At 39.2% G+C, this 15,574-nt stretch overlaps 1 protein-coding gene across 4 annotated transcripts in view; it reads right to left on the bottom strand.

Moving 5' to 3' along the window:
* The window catches only part of LOC132295491 (sodium/hydrogen exchanger 8), a 109,524-nt gene that overhangs the window by 92,408 nt on the left and 1,542 nt on the right, over nt 1–15,574 (bottom strand). The window contains exons 2-3 of one of the 4 annotated variants that reach the window (XM_059793776.1): nt 15,384–15,434; nt 15,136–15,227 (exon numbers count right to left, since the gene is read on the bottom strand). In XM_059793776.1, coding sequence (XP_059649759.1) covers nt 15,136–15,227; nt 15,384–15,434 — 143 coding nt within the window. The other 3 variants (XM_059793778.1, XM_059793777.1, XM_059793779.1) reach the window with 3 other exon arrangements.

The raw sequence follows: 15,574 nt of genomic DNA, 5'->3' as shown, positions 1-15,574 counted from the left end.
AGCAACCTATGCAACCACATCTCTGATAAAGTGAAACCTGACATCAATGTGCTTGGTCCTCTCATGGAACATCTGATTTTTAATCAAATGTATGGCACTCTGGCTATCACAAAACACAGTCAAATCATCATGCTGCAAGCCCAAATCACCAACTAAGCCTCTCAACCATATAGCTTCCTTCACTGCCTCTATAGCTGCCATGTACTCAGTCTCAGTGGTAGACAATGCAACTATGAGCTGTAAAGTCACCTTCCAACTGATCACACTCCCACAAATAGTGAAGGCATACCCTGTCAAGGACCTCCTCCTATCAAGATCTCCAACATAATCCGAATCAACATATCCAGCAAGACTCCCACACGTGTCGCTGCCTCTGTCATAGACTAACCCAACATCTGTAGTGCCTCGCAAGTATCGTAATATCCATTTCATGTATCTTCTCACTACACTAACTGCATGTGAAATGTCTGGCCTAATGCACACCATAGCATACATAAGGCTACCAACTACACTAGCATAAGGAACACGAGACATGTGCTCCAACTCCTCCTCGGTCTGTGGTGACAATCGGGCTGAAAGTCTAACGTGGGTAGCCAATGGAGTATTCACAGGTTTTGATGCCTGCATACCGAAGCATTCCAGCACCTTCTCAATGTATTTCTTCTATGACAAATACAATATGCCCGCTCCTCTATCCCTATGAATTTCCATTCCTAATATCCTCTTTGCAACACCAAGATCCTTCATCTCAAATTCACTACTAAGCTGAGCCTTCAACATTTTGATTTCGGTTAAAATTGGATGCGGAAATAAGAATTGCAAATAGAAAAAGGGAAGAGAGAGAACACAAGCTTATACATGGTTTGGCACTAAGGCCTGCATTCATGAACAAAGAGCCACTAAAGGCTACATTTTTATTATTCAGATCTGTATATTGCTTAAGTACAAGGAGCCTATATATAGGCATGGTAAAGATAAGAAAATATGGAATATGTACAATAGTCAAAGGAGACACCATGAATGGTGGAGGATTTTGCTCCACCGTTATATAAAAATATTTATAATTGGAAGGAAATTGACCAGATCACCATGATTGGTGGAGGATTTTGCTCCACAATTATATAGAAATATTTATATATTTGAACAATTTCAGACATGTTCTTGCAAGTTATCAACATGTCATCAACATACAACAAGAAGTACAAATACGAACCATCTGAGAGCTTCCTATGATACACACAACTGTCAAACTTATTCCTACAGTAGCCATTCCCAACCATAAAGGTGTCAAATTGCTTGTACCACTGTCTAAGAGACTGCTTCATCCCATACAAGGACTTCTTCAGTAGGTAAAAACATTATCTTCCTTTCCCAGAATCTCAAACCCCTCAGGCTGATGCATATAAATCTACTGTTCCAACTCACCATGCAAGAAAGCAGTCTTGACATCAAGCTCAAGCTTCAAGTCATACAGAGCAACCATAGCAAGTAACACCCGGATTGAGCTATGTTTCACCACGGGAGAAAACACTTCATTGAAGTCTACCCCTTCCCTCTGTGTATAGCCCTTCGCCACCAAGCGTGTCTTGTACCTCGTATCTTCCACCCCTAGAATTCCTTCATTCTTGAAGACCCATTTACAGCCCACAATTTTCTACCCTTAGGCTTCTTAACTATCTACCAAGTCTGGTTCTTATGAAGAGACTCAATCTCCTCACTCATGGCAATAGACCACTATGCTGACTATCCACCTGTGATGGCCCCATGATAAGTACACGGCTCATCAACATCCTCTGCCACACTAAGTGTATAAGCAACTGAATTAACATGTGAAAACCCATACTTCTCAGGTGGCCTAATATCCCTCCTACGCCTGTCTCTAGCCAAACTATATTGATGCAACTGTGCATCTCCCTCAGCCCAAAACTGCAACTGCTTGTGAGTCGACCGAACAGGACTATCCTCTAACTGAACCTCTACATGCTCCACCTGCTCACTGACACCATGAGCTTTCCCTGAATCAACTACCTCCTTCTGCAGTGTAAGCATCACAAACTCATGAAAGGTCACATCCTTGCTAACAAGTATCTTCTTTCCCGAAGCCTCTGGGCACTATAATCTGTATCCCTTGACCCTAGGCTGATAACCAAGAAATATGCATTTCTTAGCCCTCGGTTCAAGCTTCCCCTCATTTACATGAGCATACACTGGACACCCAAATATTCTCAGATTACTGTAACTAGCACGAGAACCAGACCAGGCCAGACCTCCTCTGGAGTCTTACAGTCAATAACAGTCGATGGTGACCGATTCACCAAGTAACTAGTTGTAGAACCCAAAACACTTTGTCTAACCCGGCATTGGACAACATACATCGTGCCCTCTCCAATAGCATTCTGTTCATCCGTTCTGCAACTCCATTCTGCTGCGGAGTCTTCCTCACTGTGTGGTGTCTCACAATCCCGTGAGTCTTGCAGAACTCATTAAATTCTCCATCACAAAATTCTAAGCCATTGTCTGTCCTCAAGCACTTAACCTGTTTTCCTGTCTGCTTCTCAATCAAGGTCTTCCACTGCTTGAATGTAACAAAAGCCTCATTCTTGTGCTTCAGAATATACACCCAAACTTTCCAAGAAAAGTCATCAATCAGCGTCATCATATATCTACCACCACCATGTGAAGTAACCTGAGAGGGACCCCAAAGATCAGAATGAATATAATTCAACGTACCCTTGGTCCTATGAATTCCTATACTGAACTTCAGTCTGCACTGCTTCCCGAAGACGTAATGCTCACAAAAATCCAGCTTCCCAGTTTTCTGACCACCAATGCAAATCCTACTTACTCAGAACATCCATCCCCCTCTCACTCATATGCCCAAGCCGCATTTGCCACAATCTGGTAGTATTTGAATCCGGATCCGAGGACGATACAGCAACTGAACCCGTGATTGTGCTACCCTGCAGAGCATATAAACCATGCTTCTTCAGTCCCTTCATCACCACAAGAGCACCCTTGGAAGCCCGAATGACTCCACCTCCAGCCTTATAAGTGCACCCGATGGAATCCAGCGTACCCAGGGAAATCAAATTCTTTCTCAGTTCTGGTACATGCCTGACATCAATCAGTGTCCTCACTATGCCGTCATACACCATGATTCGAACTGTACTAATACCTACAACCTTGCACGCCGCATCATTACCCATCAGAACTTCCCCTCCATTAATAGATCGATAAGAGGTAAACCAGTCCCTGATTGGACAAGAACGAAATGAGCAACCCGAATCAAGAATCCACTCATCACAAGAGCTGGCGACTGAAATTGTGAGAACATTACCACCATCTGAATCATTACCCTCTGCAATAGCCACACTTTCAACTTCAGAGGATTTTACCTTTCCCTTCTTACACTCCGGACAATCCTTTTTGAAGTGCCTTTCCTTGTGAAAGATGAAACATCTCAACACCTTCATTTTGTTCTTAGACTTAGAACGACCTTTGCTGCAAGACCCTCCCTTCTAATTCGTTCTCCCCCCTAACAAATAACCCCTCTGCCATACTTTCTGTATTGCCCTCAAATGCCCTTTTCTGCAACTCCTTAGAATTCAGAGTTACCTTCACGTCTTCCTTGGACAAAGCAATTCTACCATACATCATTGTATCGACAAAGTTCTCATACGAAGGTGGTAGAGAACACAACAGAATAATAGCCTGATCTTCATCCTCTATCTTGACATCAATATTATTCAAGTCCATAATGATACTATTTACCTCGTCAAGATGGTCTTTCAGAGGCGAACCTTGTCATATACCAAGACTCCAACTTCTGCCACAGCCCATCCGCCGTAGTCTCTCCAACAACTTCTCGCAAGACCTCGTTACTCAAGCACAACAAAATCGTATTGTGTGCTTTCTCCATAACCTCATCTTTGTCCTTGATCTTTTCTGGTAGTGCATGCTTCCCCTTCAACGCCTTTGATAACCTTTGTTGAACCAACAAAGCCTGCATCCTAACCCGCCATGGGTCGAAATCGTTTATGCTGTTAAACTTCTCGATTTCTAGAAACTTGGACGACATTCTTGCTTCGAACCGAAAGCTCTGATACCAGTTTGTTATGAAAATGGCAACGAACCCAAGTTAAACCAAGAATCACGACAAAAAAGTAAACACGCCACACAAAGAACATAAAGATTTATACGTGGTTCGACAACAGCCTACGTCCACGGTTAGGATCCGGCGAAAGTTTTCACTATGTGTAAAATCGGAGATTACAAGTTTACAGTACGAATATCAGAGTCTCTCTCTTCCACCACTCCAAACCCTGAGTGTCCTTATATATCGGTCTACAAGAGATAAATTAGGGTCCACGACCAATGAGCAAAAAAGGGGTCAAAATGCTTGGGCCCACACAAAGCTCTTCCAAGGGTCGTCGGGTCATAAGCAGGTTGCAACGCGACCCGGCACCAAATTCGGGCCACAATATCACAGGATGTTTTGTACAACTATGAACACCCTTACGATAAGCAATAGGGACATCAAAATCAACAGGAATGCAATTGGGAAAAGAATCAAGAGTATCAATGTCAACTAAGGAATTACATGGATCGAGAGAGACTTCTTGGTCCTGGGATGAATCAATGACTTGTTATGCCCTCCTAGTGTAGACAATTGGTTGTTTTACCTGCTGCAAATCATTAGTGTTAGGAGGACTAGACATAGGCACCTCAGTAAGAAGCTCCCCATGAATGGGAACAGGTAAAGGGGGCATTCCTCTGAATGGACAACGGATTCTCTACCAGTATAGTAGTCTCCCCCTGTAGAGAATCCCGAGCAGTGGAAAAAAAGGGAACATACTCAAAGAATGTAACATCAATGCAGACAAAGCGACGGTGAGTGGTAGGGTTACAACACCAATACCCTTTCTGAGTGGTGGAGTATCCAAGAAAGACACATCGGATTGCCTTAGGGTCCATTCTGTCCTTGTGATGGTGAATGTGAACATAACAAACACAACCAAACACTTTCAGGGGGACAGTAAACAAGGCAGTGTCATGGTGTAAGACAGAGAAGGGGGTTGATAGCCAAGAACCTTAGAAGGCATGCGATTGATAAGGTATGTAGCTGTTAAGGTTGCATCATCCCAATAACTTTTAGGCACTCCCATCCTAATTAGAAGAGAACGGGTCACCTCCATAATATGACGTTGTCTTCTTTCAGCTACACCGTTCTGTTGTGGTGTATCGACACAAAAGGTTTGATGGACAATCCCGTTATCAGCAAAAAAGGAGGCAAGACCACCATACATAAACTCTCCTCCATTATCAGATCGAAAGATTTTGAGAAGACAACCAAACTGAGTACATACCATCCTATGAAAGGTTTTAAAAATGGAATGAAGTTCGTGATGGCAGACATGTCCGTTTTTGGGAGGACCTTTGGTGCGGAGATCAGTTGCTATCTCACTCCTTTCCTAGACTTTACAGTATTGCAGCCAATAAGCATGTCTACGTAATTGATTATTATCAACTTGATAACAATGGAGTTACGTGGGATGTGCGTTTTAGGCGCCCCTTTCAGGATTGGGAAATGGAGGAAGCTTGTGTTTTTTTGGATACGTTGTATAGGCAGAAGGATATTGGCAGAGGGTGTAATGATATTTTGTAGGTTCCTTTAGCTCATGGTAGGTATGGTCTCCGATCCATGTTCTTGTGTTTGTCCAATTTCGATGGTCACGAGTTCCTATGGAAGTCTGTTTGGCATTCTAAAGCTCCTCTTCGAATCGCATTCTTCGTTTGGACTGCCACATTGGGAAAGATTTTGACATTAGACAATTTGAGAAAGAAAGGCATCATCATTGTTAATTGGTGTTATTTATGTAAAGTAGATAATAAATCCGTGGATCATATTCTTTTGCATTGTCTTGTGGCGTCTGATTGTTGTTGTTCTATTTTTTGCATGTTTGGCCTTTTTTGGGTAATGCCTAAGCACTCCTCACAATTGATTAACGCTTGGAGAAGTTATTCTATTAAAGAACAAGCTCGTGATTATTGGAGGATTGTTCCACATTGTGTCTGGTGGTGTTTATAGCGTGAGAGAAATAACAGATCCTTTGAAGGAAAAGAATCGTCTCTAGCTAATTTTAAAATTCATATTCTTCATTCTTTGTTCTATTATGTAAGAGGAAACACATGCTCCTCGATTGATGATTTTTTTGATCTCTTGGATACTATTGGTCCTTAAATCTTTTTTCGTCTTGTATTAGGGACGCGTTCCCCTTTTGAACGTTCTTCTAATATATTTTTACTTATTAAAAAAAAAAAAAATGGAATGAACTTCATCTTTGGTTTCATAAGATAAAGCCAAGTATATTGACTAAAGTCATCAACAAAAACAACAAAGTAACGAAAACCAAGTAACGAAGTAGTAGATTCAAGGCCCCACACGTCAGAATGAACAAGCTGCAAAGGAGCTTTAATTTTATTAATACTAGTAGGATAAGAAACACGACATTGTTTGGCAAGAACGCATGTTTCACAATTTAACTCAAAAGATTCAATAGAAGCAAACTGGGGAAGCACATGCTTCAAAACAAGAAAAGGTAGATGACTTAGTCTATTATGCCATCACGTTAACAGATCTTTATTGACACTACTATTCCTAACACTAGATTGATTTGCAACATAATAAGAAATTGGCCTCGCGTTCAGCAAATACAAGCCATTGTCCTCACGTCCACTTCCAATCGTCTTCCCCGTGTCCAAGTCCTGAAACACACAGTGAGATGGAAAAAAGGTTACACTACAATTCTAGCCTTTTGTAATCTGACCGACAGAAAGGAGGTTATTGGTAAACTTTGGGACATGAAGAACAGAGAATAAAGTAAGATTAGGAAAGGCAGAAACAGTGCCCTTCCCCGCAATGGAGGTGAAGGTGCCATCAGCCACTCTAATCTTATCCTTACCAGAACATAAACTGTACAAAGAAAAATCAGATGCCATACCAGTCATGTGATCAGTGGCTCCTGAATCAGATCCAGGGTGGCCCACCAGATAATGTGGAAACCTGATGTGCCGAATGAGAGGTACCTAAGTTAGAGGTGGAAATGAAGGAATGTTGTGCTAGTAGATGTCGAAGAGCATCAAGTTCAGCCCCGCACAAAGAACTCAATGGCCCTGAGGAGGCATGACCAGTAGAAGCAGTCTCACGCTCTGCAGTATATGTCGTAGATAACCCCCTAAATGGACCAGGCCTTGGCCTAGCATTCGCATGAACAGAAGCTAGAGTAGGACGACCATGTAGATTCCAGCATGTTTCCCTAGTGTGGTGCGTACGCCCACAGTGATCACACCTTAACTTTCCATTGTTGTGTGGCAAGCGCAGACCTCTCAGACAATGGTACTTCTGGCTCAGGCTTAGTGTATACAGGTGCAGACATAGCCTTCATTCTACTCTCCTCGGCCTGGATATACGAAAACACATTTCTAACAGAAGTAAGGATTGAATACATGCCTAACACTTGTACCCTGGCATGCTCGTATCTCGGATGCAGACCACCCAATAACTCATAGATTCAATTCCTTTCGACCATAGCATGAAATGCTTTAACATCAGCTGCACACACAGGTATTTAGTCTTGGTAGTGATCTAAGTCTTCCCATTTACCACGTAGAGTGTGGTAATATGTAGCAAGAGTTTGGTCTTCCTGGTTGAATCTTGAAATCTGTTGTTGGAGTTCTTACAGTTTTGCAAAATTACCAACCGAGGAATACGTCTCTTCCACAACCGTCCATAGTTCTTTAGTTGTTTTCACAAACATAAACCCTTTGTTAATCTGTGGCTGCATTGACTGCAACAACCACGTCACAAATAGTGCATTATTTGCACTCCACTCTTTGAATTCAGGATTGCTCTTGGAGGGATACGTGACAGTCCCTTCGATATGGTCGATCATCCTATGACCAGTGATATGTATACGAGTAGATTGAGCCCACTCCATATAGTTCGTCTCATCCAGCCTAACAGTCGTAATAGAAAGGCCTGGATGATGATCACTACTACCTCCCAATACTAGAGTCAGACTAAGAGAAGACTCAACTTCTTTTGAAGTCACCTCTGAGCCAGATATTTTATCAAACAGTTTCTGGGTATACAATCCTTAGAAACAAAAGCAGCAACAATATACGTAGAGAACCACGTCTCTAACACACAAACTTCAACTAGAAAGATTACCATCTTCTGAGATGCATAAAAAAGCGACCTTACAGTCACCACACAAACCCTAGAAAGCAACAAAGTAAACCATACCAAAATCACGAATGACGAAGAAAGTGTCGCTATTGCAGAACCCCGCGAACACGGAAAAAAAAAAAAACACCAATCGAGACTGCAATAGATAAAAAACAGGTCCAAAAAAAAAAAAATTTGGATCCGCGGTACGTGTTGATGTGACTAATTTCTTGCAAACAAATCCCATCTTGGAATCTCTTCAAAACCCTTCACACCCACTAGGGTTTACACAAACTTGCCCTAGGGTATTGACTACGCACCTAGAGCGTTACAAACCATGCTCTGATACCATGTTGACTTTAAGATATAATTAAATCAAGAGTAAGTGATAAAGAAGAAAAAGAGAATAAAGTGGATGAGAGAAAAAGAGAGGGGGGGAAAGACAGAAAGAATGAAAGAATCATTTCATCCTTCCACCACATTCTATTTATAATAATAAGTATTAAAAATTACACATAAGCTCAAACATTCTATAAGTAATAAAAAATAAGCCCCTGACAACAAGGAAGAGATTTGTGTATTTGTAAATAATGTTTTGGGATAATGCTAGATGTGACTTTATTCCAGAGGGATCTAAAGAAAGGGACTGGAAACATTTAGCTGCTTTCAGAAAATTTTGAAAAAATTGAAGGAGGATCATGAAAACAGGAGGGAAGGTCAAAGTTTTAGGGTGCTAAACTTAAACAACAGAGCCTCAGGTATGTGATTATGAATTTTGTAGAGAAATACTTGGAGTTCCTATGAAGGTGCCTTGTTGGAAGACTGATTCGATGATTTTTACCCGTCATAAAGGGGTCTCATGCTTGCGTGAATCGACAGTGAAAGGTCTCAGTTGGTGTTTGGTTTGCACTGCAAAGAATATGTCAGCGGCTCCTGCTTTCTGTTGGAATTCCCATCCAATAGTGGCAGAGAGAATTTTGAAGGAGCAGGCAACAACAGAATGGGTTTTGGGGTAAGTGGAAGGTTCAAAATAGATATAAATTTTACTTGTGTTTGCTGGTAGGTCCATTAAAATATCAAAGTTGCCACCCTTCCCCACCCACACCCACAAACAAAAATAAAACAAAAAAAAAAAAAAAAAAATTACAAGGGATACATACATACAAATAAGTTAAAGGATGATATCATGATATTTACCCTTCAAATTTAGAACTTGATAAAATCCAGAGGGGACCCAAAATGATTGAAGGCTAGGCTGTGGAGACTAGAGAGTGAACAGCTGAGAGGAACATGAATCCTTTACCATAATTATCCCATAATATTGAGAATCTAGGTCACTACTCACCACCATAGTACCACTGCTAATTGGTCTCCTCTGTAGTAGATTTAAAATATGCAATGAGACGGGAAAAGGAAATCGTTCCAATTGAATGCTTTATTTACATCATTCAACTCAACAAACCTTGTCTGAACTATTTGGGGTTAGCTTCATTAAACCAATTTGACCATTTTGCTCTGTTTAAGGCCATAACTTTAATTGAATCACTAGCTTCCATATATTCCCTTAATATCTCAGCTCATAACTCTGGCCGTTCCCTTCCCCGGCATTATCCTCAATATGTTCCATGTCACTTTTCCTCACTAGTGTAATTATCAATCTTCTTGTAAATGACAAAACCATCTTAGTCGAGTTTCTCTCATCGTATTTCCATTTTTCTTATTGTTACATTCTACCAGTTCAGTTTTAGTCCTATGTGTCATACCTCTCTTGATTCAAGAGCTCCCTTCTAATTTAGATCTTTGCTTCAATTTATCACTTAAAAAAATATCATTAAGCAAATACATACACAATCAAACCTCAGCCAGAAAATTCGTAGTTAGACTTATCAAAAAAAGAATGTGTGGTTAGTTCATCCATAAATAAGACAAAAATACCAAGCCTACAGTGATTGAAACACTTCTTTTTCACCTATACTGTAATAACAGACAACTCCATTATATGTGCTTTTTTATCATATCTATTTTTATATTTGCAAGTCTTATCTTTTCTATATAATTCTAAATCTGCTGAGAAAATTAGAGCATAGAACATGAAGGAGACGTAGAGGAAGAAAGGGAATGGAACATTTGCTGGACAGAAGATATCACGAATTCTCAGCGGTTCTACTTTTTTCCCCGCCAGAGCAAGAGCTACGAAAAGTAAATAAATCTGACATAATTAACACATGATCTGAGGCTTCTAATCAATTATCCATAAGGGGGCCAAAAGAGCACAGGATGCACAATGACCTAAGGCTTAAATGTGCAGTTTGAAAGGCAATGGATAGCTCCTTGTTAGCCCTAAATCCCCCATCCCTAGCTCCCTCGAGAGTCACTGCATCCTAGGGTCATTCTCTCTCCTGACCATTACTCTTTCATCACTGTCTCTAGAATGTGAAGGTAAAGCTGACTGCCCTTGAGAGACACGATGAAGCACAACACTTCTCCCACAGCATTCCACTTATCATGGGATAGATTCCAAACACCAGCTTCTTTTATTTTTTCCGTTCATTGTACCAGTCTTCCCTTCAATTTTAATGAATAAGAATGTCATGCGAAACCAGCACAGATAATGAGTTCCATTTAACTTGATGTGATTAGGTGGAGCTATTGATTGGTACTGACAAGCATGAGAAGCTAGGTTCAAGTAAGTGAGCAGCCACTTCATGCAATAATCTAAAAGGTTACATCTATCTCCAACAGGACGGCATTGGGCAATGGCCTAATTTGGCAACCACTATGGACACTAATTTGACCCATTCCTCCTCTACAATTGGATTCAAAACTGGATTTCAAGCCCTGACATACTTAATGTATTTTAGCAACAAAGCTTCTTATTATGGAAACAAATGCATATTGGCCCAAAACCAAAGGGCCCTGAACCAAAGGTTGACAACATAACAAAATAATATCTAAATTTTACCAAAATAAACCCTGAGCAGCAGCAAAGCCTGAACTGTAGCAGCTAAAAGGGTAAATAAAAGGAACTAAAAATCTCAAACAGTGCTCCAATTCGAACATGCAGTATGATAAAAAGATGAGCTACCAAGAAACAACCATAGTAGTGCCAAATGCCATGACCAAAAACTCCTCCAAATGATCAAAGTACACTGGTTAATCAGAAAAGTGTCATTCTTGCAGAAGCTTGCAAAATTAGCTTTCCAAACAAAGAAAGTGGCTCAGAGCAAAACTTCGCAGACTGATAAAAAAAAGATGGGATGGATTTGATTATGAGGTCAGAAGTGTCCCTTTACAATGGTAACATCACTGTCCATAGAAATGAGGCTTTATAACGCAAACATCAGTGTACGTGCAATGCTGACACGAACAACATATGTGGGCTGTCTATGCCCATTCGGCTGAGATATCCCAGTCTTATTTGCTCTATAAGTTGTTTGTGCTTTGGATCACAAAGGAAAAATATGGAGAAATAGTCGGGGTGTTTGTTTCTCTCTATTAGCTTTACATATAAGCCATTGTTAGGACTAAAACTTAGAGTTGGCAAATTTTGTAACAATAGCCGGAATTTTTATGTTTAATTTTTGATTAGTTTTTCAAAAGTAAGTTTAGTTAGTTAGTTAGAGATGGTACCTATGTCCAAGGACAGAATAAGAATTTGAAGATACTTCAAAGGACTAAAAGTTAAAATTACCTCTTGGATAACTAACTCACCAATTAGGGTTCATTATCATGCATTCTCATTTTAGGGCACAATGCATGCACGGTTTGATTCATGAAAAAGATGTTTTGAATGCGTGAAGTTTTTTTGGAATACATATATTTAAATAAGAACTTTTCACAAAAACAGAATGGCTCGATCAATGTGTTGCTCAATTGAAAGTTTTCCAGAAAAATTATATTGAAGCCTTCAATGGCTCAATCAAATGCTCGATTGAACCCTGTACAGTAGTTGTCTATTGATAGCTCAATCGATCAAGCTGTGAGAGAACAGTTTTTGGAAACTTCTCTAAATTAGAATCCTAGATGGTTTAGGTTCCTTTTCCGTTGACAACTACGAAACCAAAATTCCTTTAGGACTCAAAACTCTATATAAACACTTCTAAGCTCTCATAAAAAGTAGACATAGATGTTGTAAATAATAAAATATAAGTGAAAAGAGAAATGAAAGTAGAATACAGACATTACATGGTTCAGCACACAAAGCCAATAGGGGTACATCACTTTTATAATACTCTCTCAACTCATACACAATACAATAGTGGAGGCTCCTTTATATAGGAGAAAAAAATAATGAAAATAGAAAGAGATAGAAAATATGAAACAAGGAGGATTTTTCTCCACTGATTCCTCTAGTAACAGTAAATCTTCAATAATAGGAAACAACATCAATTACCAAAAGATTTTCCTCCACTAATTCCTCCTTTAAATCTTCAATACTCCCCCCTCAAGTTGGAGCATGAATGTCCAACTTGCCATTGAGATGGCGAGTAGCAACAAGTGTGAATGATGAAGAAAGAAGAAAAAAGGTGAAGAATAATGCTACCAAACATACCGGCAGCCCAAACAAGTCAGCAAAAAACAGTAGAAGACACGGCAAAGGCGAAGACAATGCTACCAAACACACCAGCAGCCCAAACAAGTCAATAAAAATTGCCCGAGACATAGCAAAAAAGAAGACAATGCTACCGAACACACTAGCAGCCCAAACAAGTCACAAATAACACCGAAAAACCCTTAGCAACATTTTAGATGCTAATAGAATAACCCAAAATAATATTCTCCAACACCCCCCCCCCCCCCAAGTTGGTACACGGAGATTTTAACTCATGTGTCCAACTTGAAACTGAATACTGAATTGTCGAGAGTCTGAGATGAGTAGATCCAAGACGAGTTGATCAGAAGATCTGAGACAAGTTGATCCGAAGATTGGAAACGAATATAGTATAAAGTAGGGTATGATAAACCTGCTATAATGAAGAAAGAAATTAAACATGAAGAACAAAAGGAAATAACGTGGTTCGGAGACTACGGCCTCCATCCACAGCACACAAAGCCCAAAGAGCTACATCACTCTTATTATATTCTATCTTATTAGTGTTTACAATGAGTACCTCTATTTATAGGTAAAAGAATACAAGTGATAAATATGGAAAATACATTGATGGAGGATTCATAAAATCAATCATATAAATCACTCAATCTCAAAGTATAAAGTAGGGTATGATAACATGTTGTAAATAATAAAACATAAGTAAAAAGAGAAATGAAACCAGTAGAACACATAGATATTACGTGGTTCAACACACAAAGCCCAAAGAGCTACATCACTTTTATAATACTCTCTTAACTCATACACAATACAATGGTGGAGCTCCTTTATATAGGGGAAGAAATGATGAGAATGGAAAGAGATAGAAAATTGGAAACAAGGAAGATTTTTCTCCACTGATTCCTTTAGTAACAGTAAATCTTCAACAATAGGAAGCAACATTAATTACGGAAAGATTTTTCTCCACTGATTCCTCCAGTAAATCTTCAATAATATATATATAGGCATAAATATACAGAGAGATCTTTACACACCTTGTTCAGAGATCACATAGAGAGACAGAGATCATATATTTTTAGAGAGCCTATTTTATTTTTCATCATCTACATCTTGCGTTACATGGTGAGTTATTATTCAACGCGTTATCATAATCCTTGTGCTACACTAATAATTCAACACCAAGTATCTCTACAAAATGAAAATGCAACTTGGACGACTAGCCGAGGAGATCAAAGTGCTTGTAAAAAAGCAGAATGAATGAGGAGTGCAATCTATTGGCGGAGCATACTGTGTGCCTGGAGACTCGAGTGGAGAGTTTGATGGATCAGGCTGTCTCTGGATTCTCTAGGGTTTGAGAAACTGGTAGCCTAACTGTAATATCTCTTTCACATAATGAATTTGGTCTGCCTGGACTAGGTCTTGTAGTTTTTCCCCATTGGGGTTTTTCAGATAAAAACCGTGTGTTCTTGTGTGGTTGCATGGTTTCTTTATTTATACTCTCTATATTTAACTGATTCATGAATATAATTAATAGTCTAAAAATCAGTTATTGTTACTTAAAATTGGACAAGATCTATTCACTCCCTCTAGATCTATTTTAGGCCGTGTTCTAACTCTAGTATCAGAGTCTCGGGTTCTGGTCCTAGATTTCTCAATTGGAATCAGAGCATATCAATTGTAGACTCATCGGTCAACAGCCATGTAACTACAAAAATAGCCTCATCAGCCTAATGGTCTCACTCAGCTAGTTTACATTAGAAAAAAGTTCTCTGAGTAAAAAGACGCATGTATCAATTGGTGGCTGCACCTAAAAGAACCAGAACAGTAATGGAAAAAAGTTGCAGCACATATGCAGGCCAAGCCCAGAGAAGACGAAGATACCTTCTAAATATAAATAAAATACATAATACATGTTTACAAAAGAAAATAAAGACAGTAAATAAGTGCTAGCACCCTATTGTCCAAAATTAAAGTAATTAAAAAGAAAATTAACAAGTAACAACTATAACCTTTTTCTAGGAAGAAATTAAGGAAATAAACAGCACATTGTAACATTAGTAGTATATATTCTATCCAAACATGATACAGTGAGTTCAAACACTTGAGTCAAATTATATTATTAAAACTCTCCCAACAAAATTTTACACTGTTCTCCATAGGATGCTGATGATTCACTGAAATTTCAGATTAAATTAAGATTTTTCTAGAGCATCAAAGAAAGATAAAACCAATTCACAAAGACACAAAATACCTGTACAAATAGAAGGGGAATGTAAGACAGATTGAGAAGAATAATTTCCCAAGTCTCTAAAGCTCAAACACAAGTGCATAAATTGAGACCAACGCAGAGAATATGAACCTTTATTTGGTGCACTTCCATTGAAAACGAACTCTCAAAAAGAAGAGCAGGGAGAAATACAGCCAACAAAAGGTTAGGATCAATATTTGCCCCTGTGCATGAACAACATCAAACTTCTTCGAATAGCTCACACTTAACAATAAGAATTCTCTTTCAAGAAAGCTATATTAGTAGCAAAGAATTTTAATTGACAAGTCTATATAAATAATCAAAAAGCTCATGTCGAGTAAAATGCTGATAGAACTTACAAAGACGAATACCGTCCCCAATCTTTCCCAATCGATGACTTGTACCATATTCTGCATGCTAATCCATCGTTAAGATTTTCAAATCAAGTATAATATAATTGATGGCAGCTAAGCATTATATTCAACCACTTGAAAATTTCATGAATCATGACAATGTAATTATATACATGATTCCTCATAAGTTATCATGC

The sequence above is a fragment of the Cornus florida genome, unplaced genomic scaffold, assembly GCF_030987335.1.
Source record: "Cornus florida cultivar Cherokee Brave unplaced genomic scaffold, ASM3098733v1 CherokeeBrave_3.0.0_Hap2_Chr02, whole genome shotgun sequence".
Classification (NCBI taxonomy): domain Eukaryota; kingdom Viridiplantae; phylum Streptophyta; class Magnoliopsida; order Cornales; family Cornaceae; genus Cornus; species Cornus florida.
Note: the sequence above shows the minus strand (reverse complement) of the source record. Positions and strands in the feature narration are given on the sequence as shown.